The sequence below is a fragment of the Olea europaea genome, chromosome 3 (genome assembly GCF_002742605.1).
Source record: "Olea europaea var. sylvestris chromosome 3, O_europaea_v1, whole genome shotgun sequence".
NCBI lineage: Eukaryota > Viridiplantae > Streptophyta > Magnoliopsida > Lamiales > Oleaceae > Olea > Olea europaea.
In genome coordinates, this window is record NC_036239.1 from 18,652,235 (window position 1) to 18,664,444 (window position 12,210).

At 36.2% G+C, this 12,210-nt stretch overlaps 2 protein-coding genes across 2 annotated transcripts; one reads left to right on the top strand and one right to left on the bottom strand.

Moving 5' to 3' along the window:
• Positions 1-5,346: 5,346 nt before the first annotated feature.
• On the top strand, positions 5,347-7,257 carry LOC111388421 (protein ALP1-like). Its single transcript, XM_023013122.1, has one exon. The coding sequence runs from the start codon at positions 5,686-5,688 to the stop codon at positions 7,021-7,023; it is 1,338 nt and encodes a 445-aa protein (XP_022868890.1). The 5' UTR covers positions 5,347-5,685; the 3' UTR covers positions 7,024-7,257.
• Positions 7,258-11,286: 4,029 nt separating this feature from the next.
• On the bottom strand, positions 11,287-11,703 carry LOC111379404. Its single transcript, XM_023002762.1, has one exon. It carries the CDS (start codon positions 11,701-11,703, stop codon positions 11,287-11,289), a length of 417 nt encoding a protein of 138 aa, XP_022858530.1.
• Positions 11,704-12,210: the final 507 nt, after the last annotated feature.

Genomic DNA, 12,210 nt, shown 5'->3' on the forward strand with positions numbered 1-12,210 from the left:
TTTCCAACTTTTGGTTGTTTGATTGTCCAAAATTTTTCATGGAATTGAAATTCTCACTTTCTTGTCACGTCAGCATTTTCCATGAAATCTTGGAATTAGAATTCTCACCAAAATTGGTGAGAATTGGAATTCCTTATTACTGTAACGATTTTTAAATATTTTTTTTTGGGCAATGGAAATAAATTCCAAGAATTATTGTAAAAAAATATTTTTTTTTACTAACAATTTTCATGTAAAATAAAACCAAACGAACACCAAAAGATAGATGCTTTTCTTGATTTTATTATTATTATTATTATTTGGCAATGGAAACAAATTTCATATCCAATATACCAGTAAATTTTGTCTCTTTAATTGACAATTTTTATATAAAATAAAGCCAAACGAACATAAAAAAAACACTTTTATTTCAACATTTTTCACGTGAAAAATTATACTAATCAAACACAGTAATTTACAATTCCCAGCAAAACAATTTCTAGGCAATTCAATTCCCTGGAATTCGTTTTCAATTCAATTCAATTTCATCTTTACAATCAAACGGACCCTCACTATATTTGTATTTCTCTGTTATTTTTTCCTTCTGTTTTTTGGTTTATCTTTGTGGTGTGTAAGTGTCTTCATGCTTCCATTTAGCTGCTTTTACTGTTAGCTAAAAATTATAATATCAAGAAGATGCAGTTTAAGCTTCAACTTAACAGCCTTAAATTTATTTTTGAGTTTTTAAATTTTTTTTCCTAATTCATTAATTCTCTTGGTCCTGTTGATATGCACTTAGGGATGGCAATGGGGCTCGGCTCAGCCCACATGCTTGCGGGCTGGGCCGAGCGAGCCTAAGCCCTTGACGAGCCCGAGCTGGATTTTGACTAGCCGCTCGACCCGTTTGACATTCCTATATGCACTAGGTGGTTGATATTTATGCACGTGTGAATTTTTATTTTATTTATTTATTTGTGCACGTGAATAATGTGCGTGCTATGGTGGAGATCATGAGTTATGGTGGGGGGGAAGAGGAAGGTGCTGGGGAGTAAACAAGGATAAGTAACTGAGTTATGAAGAATTGCAAATTTTCACATTTGTAGAAACAATACTGTGAAGCATGGCTATGAATAAACCTTAAGCCGTAGACTTATTGAATATCCGTAAAATTCCTGTTATATTGTTTTAATGTTTGAAACATACAGACAGCTACAATGCGCTGCATGATAGTCTTAAACTTCTGTTTTAAACTTTTAATAGAAGTGGTGCATAGGATGAAATACAGAAGTTAAATGGAACAGTTATTGGTAAGCAGACAGTTTGTCTTTCTTGGGTTCGAAATCTGGGAAACAAGAAGGTAAATGGCATTCCTTCAATTTTAAGCTTTAGATTGTCAATAGGAACATTATTTTCTCCTTTGACTACCCAAAAGAGTTTTGCCGTGTCAACTTAACAGTTGGTTTTATATAGTGTATGTCAAAACATTTTTGACTCAAATTTTATCCTTTGAGTTCCAGAAGATTGGATCTAAACATAGACATAATAACATTAGTTTATGAATTTTATCTGCATCCTGTCCTCTGGACTTTCTACTCCTAAACAGAAGATGAATTTTGTGCATGTTTGGCTTAGCTTAAAAACTTGATAAGTTTCAGATTAAATAATTTCTAGAGGCAAAGTTGTTTGTCTCCCATTATAGGAGAAATTATAGAGTTTTGAATAGTAAATTGCAGAATGTGTGGTTAAAATTTAAAGAAACTTTATTGGTTTGTATGTAGAATATTTTATTGTGTGTGGTGGAGAATGTTACCGTAGTAATCAATTTAATTTGTTAAAGGATGACAAACAAGGGCTAAGTTATTTGAAGTGTGTGTGGTTAAGCTTGGGAAGTTAGTATATAATTGATTAAGTTTGATTGAAAATAAATAATTCTTTTATTAGCAAAAAATTTAAGCTTAGCCAAACGTGCCGTTTGTTTCTCCAAAATCAGATCAACCTCCCATGCACTTATTCCTCAAAAAAGAAAACCATCCATGCACATGCAGAGCATGCTGGATCCTCTACCATTCTACGTTGTTACTGCACTAACTCCATCAAGAAATGATTTTTGTTTTGGTTACCATTCTGTTCACTTTTCGATTGTCTTCATGTTTCTTTCTTGTTTTGCAGATGAGATCCGATGCCAGTAATCAATGGAACGGGTCTTACTATGGAAGGCAAAGTTACAACAGGAACGGATATTTTGCAGGTGCAGCAGCCAACGGGGCTTCTTCAAATAGTTATGGGAACCACTAGCAGTTGTTCGCTAAATTACTGGATTGTGCTCGTCGAGCATATGAGAGAAACTATCAAATTAACATAAATGCTAAAATATGTGGTATTACGAATTTTGTAGCTGGATTCAATTCAATGAGATGTAAGGATATTTTATTTATTTTTATTTTTTAAAACTTTGTTTCATAATTTTTAAGAGTTTTTGTTACAATTATTCTCGTCCTCCCTTGTCCTATTTCAATTCTTTTGGAGCTTCATAGTGTCGTAGAAGTTTACTTATTTTTGCTTGTCCGTAGTTATATGAAGACACATCGTAGAAGGTGGATTGGATTATCCACGCCCCATGAGACCCATTACCAATTTATTTATTACATTTATATCTACTAGTCAAAGTTGAATGTGCATTGTACATTATTATAAAATATTTTATAAGTACTGTAAAATTAATATTTGATACCAATTCATTGGGAGAATATGATGAGTCTCAAACGAACTAAAGAATATAAAATTTAGGATATAAATTTAAGAGAACAAAATTTTCCTTTCAAAATTTAACTCTAGGATTCAGTTTTTTTGTGATGATAAAATACTACAAATTAGTAACATTTTTAAATTATATCAGGTACATAAGAATTATTTGCTAATACATGAATTTAAACATCCATTAAATTTTTTAGATACAGAGATAGAAACACATTCATGTAAAATAATGGACCATTTTTGGGGTACATTATGGACACCATAATGGTGTCCATAATCCCGAGGTGGCGCCTCCTCATTGGAGGAGGCACCGGGCCCACAGGCACCCCCTCCAATTAGGGGGCGCCACCTCGACATTATGGACACCATTATGGTGTCCATTATGTACACTTAGAATATTCCTAAAATAATTCTAGATGCATATAGATCAAAATTCATCAAGTCGAGATTTATTAGGTTTAGAATAATGTGAATGTTCATTAACTGAGAATTAAGAACATGAATTTTGTAGTATTTATTATATATTGAAAAACGAAAATTAAGGTATTATTAAAATAATTGAATTTAATAGGGTTAAATTTGTCCAAAAAATTATTCTCACTTGATCTGATGTATTAAAAATTTATAATTTAAATGACTTATAATTGACTGCCAAACATGAGTTGCAAAGTGTTACCATAAAAAATTACAACCAATCATGTGCTTGCAAAACACAGGCTAGCATGTGATGCATTAAAGGACCCAATTGTCATAGAGTTGTCTCAAACCGTGATGAAAGCATTTTCAAGATATTCTTTAATTTTAAAGAGAATATTCTATGAATAAAAATTTTGAAGCACTTCAATAAATTCTATATATTTAATATTTAATTTTACTATTTTTAAAAACAATTATTATTTTTTTCTATTTTTTTATTTTAACTAACTTTTCTCTAAATTATTATATTATTTTTTTACATCGAAAATTGAAATACTTTAAATGCATTTGATTATAGAGAGTCGAACCCACTTTCTAAATTAAAATGTTAATTTCAAAAGTCTTTTGAAACATGATTTTAAGAATTGACTCTTTAAAATATGAAGCATTTCATATTTAAAGAGTCTTTTGAAAATACTCTGATGTCGAGGTTTCTCATTTCAGCAAGCCGACCCAATAAATAGCACTTTCGGTATATGAAAACAACTAGAAAATTTAACCAAGTATGCAAATATTGAAGTATTAAATCAGCACATGAAATTTACGGATCCCAACTTTATATTTCACCAAATAAAGAAACATGTTATAGAAATTGTGAAGGGCCAGCACAACCTTCCGCTTCATCACCTCTCCCTCTCCGCTTTTTAGTCTCCTATTCTAAATGCCTAGCAGAAAGAATAAATAGGCCAAATCCTGGATTTCAGTTGACATTCCCAATTGCTGGACTAATTTCTAACATTTTCAATCCAACTTAAAGTTGAAATTGCCCCAATATCAAACACACAACGATAACCACTTCCACCCACCCACCATCATGTGCCTGTGCCTAATTTTATCGTTGAATTTGAATACCGAAACTAAATGGGCAACAAGATCACAATACTATCGAGCACATTGTAATGGACCGCGCCGTTCGGCCCTTGAGGTTACGGGACACCCCAAGGCAGCCTTCCCCACACATACGGTCGACAAGCTAATATATGCAGCATAACACAATATAAGGATATAGATAACTTGTCATCAGACCTAAATAAGGGACGTTGTTAGTGTACTTCCAAAGAATATAGCAATAAATCCACAATAAGTAATCTTTTCATGCTACATGGGTAGGGGAGTTCTCTAGGTCCGTGACTCACTCTCCCACTCAATCCACTAACGCCCTCGTAGTGGATGTGCGTTTCGCCTCTTCGTGCTTTGCATATTCCCTCCAAGTTAGTGGGTCCGAAAATTTCTCCACAATTGCAACAGTATCCCCATGATGTGGGAGCGTCCACAATGCCCTCGACACCCCTCCCCGTAGTACCTCGTACATGCCGCCTTCACCCTATGCACCTCTGCATTAGTTCTTAAGCGGACGGCTCTTCTGACCATTGCGTCATCACGCATGTCTAAGTATATCCACAAATGTCCCCATTATTCAATTTCCATAGTAATGCCTTGGTCATGCCCTTGCGAAACAAACATTCATGTAGTCGGCAAAATTGCATAACGCATTTCCCCAACATTTGTCCTCCTCAAAGCTTTCCATCCTCGATGCAACTTGCTAACCGTTTTGCCACATTTGGCAATCCCAAAATCTTCTCCGTAGGAACATATGCCATTAGCCTTAGGTAAATCAACAACGCAACGTTCGGAGCAAACCTGTTCTGATACCACATGTAACGGATCAGCCCTTGAGGTTACGGGACACACCAAGGCAGCTTTCCCCACACATGCGGCCGACAAGCTTATATATGCAACATAGCACAATATAAGGACATAAAAAGCTTGCTATCATACCTAAATAAGGGATATTGTTAGTGCACTTTCGAAGAATATAGCAATGACTCCACAATAAGCAATCTTGCCATGCCGCATGGATAGAGGAGTTCTCTAGGTCCATAGCTACATGCCTGCATCAATTCATCAATCAATATCGATTGAGTAGCATTCCTGAATTTCACCCTAATGCTGCCGTCGTTAAAGTAGGCATTCATGCTTCTATAACAGGCGCATTAGAATTTTCCACACACTATCTTGCTTCGTTCCTCAAATCTGTGCACTGCCTCACACATTACAACATTGAAATCGGACAAGACAACATCCGCGTTATGCCTGTTTTCTCGGAAAGGGTCCTCACACGTACCTACTCACTATTATCAACCACGATCAAAACGCTGTCGTTTCTGCGCTTGTCGATCTGTGCAACAAATTCTCAGTCTCTCTGCCTCTAGGGTTTTTTAATTTCTAGAAAAAAATCCTCAAATTAGAAGAAAAATGGATCAATCATTTCTAATAATGCTATCAAATTTGCTCCATCTCCACAACCACCTTGATCCGACGAACTCCCTACTCTCCGACTCCTCCTCCGCCTCTTACTCCTCCGACGTATCATCCCCTGCCTCCATCCTTACCTCCACCTCCGCCGCGCCCATCCTCTTCTTCACTCTCGCCTCCGTCCTTTCTTACCTGGCTTCTAACTCACCTAAAAAACCTTCCAAACCCTCTTCCCCCTCCTCTTCCTCCTCTAAACCGCCGTCAGAATTCTCCGTCGCCGCCTTCCGTGCCCTCTCTACAGAGCGCATATGGGCCATGGAAGCTCCCCTTCGCGATGCCCAGTGGCGATCCCTCTACGGCCTATCTTACCCAGTGTTTACTACTGTTGTTGATAAGCTTAAGCCGTACATTACTCAATCCCAGCTGTCTTTACCGTCTGATTATGCTGTTGCTATGGTCCTGTCTAGGCTCTCCCATGGCCTTTCCCTCAAAACCCTCGCGTCCCGTTATGCCCTTGAACCGTATTTGATTTCGAAGATTACTAACATGGTTACACGCTTATTGGCGACTAAACTTTACCCTGAATTTATCAAAATCCCCGTTTCTCGACGTCGTCTTGTGGAGAATACGCAAGGGTTTCAGGAATTAACCTCGCTGCCGAATATTTGTGGGGCTGTTGATTCGACTCCTGTGAAACTGCATAAGCTAAGTCCTGACGTAATTAATGGTTCTATGTATTATTGTAAGTATGGGTTTCCTTCAATATTGCTGCAGGTTGTTGCCGACAGTAAGAAGGTTTTCTGGGACGTGTGCGTGAAAGCTCCTGGTGGTTATGATGATTCCACACATTTCAGGGATAGCTTGTTGTATAACAGATTGATTTCTGGTGATATTGTGTGGGACAAGGCGATAAATGTTAGAGGGCAGCATGTTAGGCCTTACATAGTGGGAGACTGGTGTTTTCCTCTGCTGTCATTTTTGCTTACACCGTTTAGTTATAACAGGACGGGAAATCCAGGACAAAATGCATTTGATGAGGCATTGATGAAGGGAAGGAAGACTGTGGAGGAGGCCATTGGATTGCTTAAAGGGAGGTGGAAGATCCTGCAGGACTTGAACGTGGGACTCAACCATGCACCACAAACAATTGTTGCGTGTTGTGTGTTGCATAATCTGTGCCAGATCGCAAGGGAGCCTGAACCAGAGCTTTGGAAGGAGCCTGAAGAGAATGGGCAACCTCCTAAGGTGCTGGAGAATGAGAAATCCTTTCATTATTATGGGGAGAGTTTGAGGCAAGCCCTGGCTGATGATCTATACCTACGGCTTTCATCAAGATGAGCAAACGAACAGGGAGAGATTTACTCACTTTTTTTTACCAAATGTAAGAATAGCTTTGCTTTGCAATTATGATTTGCACCAGATGATCATTAACTTATATCTTGTTGGCTGTGAAGTTTCTACAATATCTCCTCTGGTTAACAGGAAAGTTATATGAGATACTGGAACTCGAAACCGATATTAAATGGGCTTGAATCCGAAGAAGTATTTATGCTTGTCCATTATTTTTCTTAAGCTGGCAGTTATGGTTATGTTTAATGTTGAAATTTGTTGTGGTAGTCCTCTGTTGGTAAATTATAAGGAAAAATGTGCATAAGAAAATATGTCTGGCCATAGTAGAACGGATAAATAATTAGCGAAACGGAAGAATGCAAAATATCTTTCCTACTAAGAATGATTGGAGGAATAAACACCTTTGAACTCTTTGTTTGTAAAAAGGATAAGACACTGAAAACTTAGTATTATCTTGTAACATAGAAATTTCTTGCTATTTTCCTTCAAAAACCATTTGGTTTCTCTCCGTCCAAATTAACCAAATGATCCAGAACCATCACTTTCCGTATAACCATGCCATCTTGCCCTCGCCAAATTCTTCCAAGTTTGCCTGTCTCCTAACCACCTCTACTTTCATTTCTTGTTACCAAATCCCGAGGTAACAAAAGATTTTGTAAAGACCCCTCTTGGCTATGTTTCCACAAAAAGTTCCTCATAATTTTCTCCAGTACCATAAACAAACTTACTTGGCAAGCATCTTAAATAATGACTTGTAATAGATGGGTATACTTGACAAAAACCAATTGGATTGGAATTATCATTTTTCATTTGAGAATAATGATTTCTTCCATTCACCAACCTTTTGACAACTTTCTCTACTCTCGGAAACCAAAACACTGTCAGCAATTTCAACTTCTCTGCTAAACAGACCCTTGGAGTCAACACAACTAGAATTGATGTCAACTGCTTGTGGAACATAGCTTGATTTGTTTATGTATGAATGTAAGACTAATACTTGCACCTTCTCTGAAATAATTTCTTTCTATTTTTCCTTGTAAAAATATTCTGTTGAACTTCCTTTGTCTAGGAAATTTCTGCTGTTGATAAATGAAGGCCTACTCATGTACCTGGCTGCTGCAGTAGTTGAATGGCTATCTTAAATTTGCACATTGTGGAAGTATTATCCAATAACTGTTCATCATTTAGGAAAAGCATTTGCAATTGCTCCAAGCCTTTACATTTCTTAAAACCATTTGCAAGACAAGTGTATATTTTACAGCTGAAGAATTACTTATCAACTGAACTTAAGTGAATGTCAAGGCAAGACAAACATCATAACACAATAGGTTAAGGAAAACCATGTCCCAGTCGCAATTAGATTTTAGTTACCTGATATTTTGCTAATTAACTTCCGACGACATTAATAGCAAGGAGAACATTTTCATGCTATTGTTTCGTTTTACGGTGTCTACCACGACTTTCATTTACTTCATTGTTATAGAGCATTAAGCCACTTGTGCACATAGATGGTCACATTATGATTTTTGTTATTAAGAATTTAGATCAGGTTTGTCGTTGGACTTCAGATAGGGATGTGAATATACTGGCTATCTATCTTCTAGCTGGAATCTTCATACAAGAACTTGACTCATATGCTGTAATCAGATTTGTCTTTACAAAATTTGAATTTCTACCCTTCCTGACATTTGAAAAACTGGCTTGTGTAATCTGAGAAAATTTTAGTTTCCTGGATGGGACAAGAATACGCTGCTTGTCCGTTAGGAACTGTGGATAACTTGGACTAAGACACGTTTCCCCATCAGTTGAAGTGCCTGGAATGAAGCACGGTATTTGCTACGGTACATGCTTTGTTAGGTGTGTTTGTTACTTTAGACTGAACATTGTCTAACGTCTCATATCTTGTACTGTCTAGTGACCAATTAAAAGATTCTGATGCCTTGATTAACTCTGTTACTGTTTACTTTAGTTACCATTCCCTCACTAGGGTAGATGAGGGTTATATTTTGAACAAAAATGCTAGTCAACCAGGTTTAAAACACAGGCTTGGAAATAGGGATTTGAATTTTGCTGAGCTGGCACTTAAGGTTCAATGAAAAAAATAAAAAACATGTTAAACTAAACAAAAGGGACAAAACCACAGAACCGGGAAAGCAAAAGGAAAAAGCATTTCGTTCCAAACCCCCCCCTCTTGCTGTCATGCCTTTGCCGACCCGAGCACCAATACATTGGATTTTGCGCAGTGTCTGGCACAAATATCAGCACATACTATATAGATTTAGTCCTACATTGCTTGGAATTCAAGAAACTTTTCCCAGAAGTATGCATAAAAACATTATACAAAGTGCATTTCTATTGTTAAAGTTCATCGTGTTCAAATGCAATCCATCCCAGTCCTCTCAAATTAAAACCTACCCATGCTGCATGAATTTGGAAGATTGGAACCATGCAAGTTGAGGGAGGTCATGATCAACTGGCATTCATAATCTATGACAGGCAGCAACAACAGATATCCAACTCTAAATCAATCCGGTATTACTTAGAAATCTCACGAACCTGATCATTAACATCGTGGATTTTCCATAACATTTGTGTTGCATAATTTAAAAACAAATTTCAACAATTCTATCATTTCAACAGGCTTGGAGATTTTTGGAGCGGTGGCACCAGCATATTAACGCACAATTAACTCCTTCAAAGAAAGGGTGTTGCTTAATCTCAATTGAGCCTCTTTTATAAGCCAACCTGTGCTGTGGTTCTTTCACTAGCAAACCCCTGATCAAATCCCTGAAGATGAAATTGACAATGGGTGCTCCGGTGGATGAAGGCGTGGCGGCAGGAGGGAGGGTTTGGAACGAAATGCTTTTTCCTTTTGCTTTTCCCGGTTCTTATGAAATATATGATTTCAATGAGGGGTGAATACGATTCGATTTGAAAAGTTTGTTAACTTTTTTCAAATCAAATAATTTTAAATGGTTTAAATTTTTTCAAATCAAATCATTTCATGTTTCAAAAGATTTTTTTTTTTTAATTTTTTTTTGGGTTTGATTTGGTTTCAAACTATGTTTTTAATGACTTAAAAGAGTTTTTTAACCAGTAAATAACTAAATATATTTGCGTGAAATGTGAAATTTCAACGTAAAACTCAAATTGAAACTTTTTAGACATGAAAAATATAATACAAATATATTTGTCTAGATGCAAACTTTAACCAATAAATCAATATAAGGTTTAGTCATAAAATTTGATCTTGTAAATACATTTTTATTGAAATAAAAAGATATTATCTTAAATTATTGTTTTCCAAAAAAGTCAACAGAATCCTTGTAAATTATTAATTTTTTTGATGTATAAATTGATTTAATGAATAATATATTTTGACTAAAATAAGTAAGGGTCATGCTATTTGAATAACGTCACCTCCGCCTTGTTCAAATAGAGGTGGAAGGGGTCGTGGTGCCCCTGTTTGAACATAGCCGAGGTGACCCTTCCGAGGAGAATAATCCAATAAGTAATATAAGTTCAAAATCAAATTAAACTTTTTTCAAATGATTTGGTTCAACTTAAAACAGTTGAAATCTAACTATTTGAATATTCGTCAAGAATTAAAATAATTAACATGCTTGATTTGAAAAATATAATTTAAGAAGATAAAAATAAATTCCAAAAAGATGCTATGTTAACGGATATTATGCCTTGCATCCCATTAAAATACTTCGCCATAGGTGCGTGCGGTCGTCAAATTCTAGAATCGGAAAACGGTGGCAGTTTTGAGTGGAGATTGGAGTTTGCGGTGGTGATCTTGGTTGCGTGATGGCGGTGGTAGCCGGACCACCGATAGCTTTGGGATCTCCGCTCACCTCCAATTATTCACTGACAAAACTACGGTCAAAGCAGTCAGTGGAATTTCTCTTTTTTGCATGAAGTCACGTCTGTTATATTCGAAAACCTTTTTGACTCGCTGAAGATTTATTTCTTGATTATTTTGGCCAAAATTTTTTAAATAGTATTCCAAATTTAAAAAAAAAAAATTGCAAATTTTTGGAAATTAAGCCAACTTAACACGAAATTTCCAAACAAAATTAATGTAAATTACTCCCCAAAAATAATAGAGAAGTTAATCCCATTTCGCAAGAGGAGAATATGGTGTACGAATCCAAAAAAAAAAAAAAAACGAGATTGCTTAATAGAATGAACAACTCGATCACTTCAAAAGTAGAGACTGAGCTCTTTCACGTTCAATTGATGATTTCAGTTTTGCAAATTACTTTGTTGTTCCGGGACTTTATCTTCTTCAAGTGTTTGTGTTTCATCTTGGGGCACCACCGCCGGGGCAGCTTCGCCGGATGAGCTGCTGACACTGTCCTCCACCACCAAGGGTGGAGGCGGGGGCGGAAAAACCTGACCATCAATGCAAGAAGCGCATTTAGCTTCAGCCCATTCTTCAAAATCGTACCGGCCACGACCCATTATTCTCCGACCGGAACAAAGCCTGCCAATCATCACAGCAATTGCACCAAGTATTGCTACCACTGCGAGAACCCCAATAACAGGTCCAACCGACCCATGATCCGAATGACCTGTGGAGGCCTGTTGGGCTGCCACCACCATCGGCGGTGGCTGCTGTTGCTGCAAAGGGTCTAATAAGGGTGTATCAGAAGTAGACATTTCAGTTGTGGCAACAAATATTTCTGTTTCTACTGGTTTTTGGATCTTGGTTTAAGATGATATTCTAGGTTTTTTGCCTTTTGTTGTACTGAAACATAGCCGAAGTATGGGTGAAAAAGGATCAGAGAAGGGAATTTATGAAAAAAAAAAATTGAAGTGTAGAGAGTAGTTTTGTTCTTGAGGAGGCAAAAATGTTAATATTAAAAAGAATTCACAACTTTTCAAAAAATACATTATATCAAAAATTTAATTTTTATTTAAGAATAATGCTTTTAAAAAAAAAACAAAAAATAATATTTCTTTCCATTTTTGGTGATAGGTTCGCTTCATCAATTTCTTATTACAAGGAGATGATCATCAAAATTATAAGATAGATTTCAAGGTCTTGAACTTTATTGGATGAGAAAAAATATAAAATAACCACAAAAAATTAAAGCGTTGCTTTTATTCTTTTGATCTCTCTAGTAGTAGTTTTTTTTTTTTTTTTTTTTTTTTTTTTTTTCACCA

Bases quoted from the DNA above. Each gene is read 5' to 3' on its own strand.
- LOC111388421 (XM_023013122.1), top strand. From the start codon at position 5,686: ATGGATCAATCATTTCTAATAATGCTATCAAATTTGCTCCATCTCCAC.
- LOC111379404 (XM_023002762.1), bottom strand. From the start codon at position 11,703: ATGTCTACTTCTGATACACCCTTATTAGACCCTTTGCAGCAACAGCAG.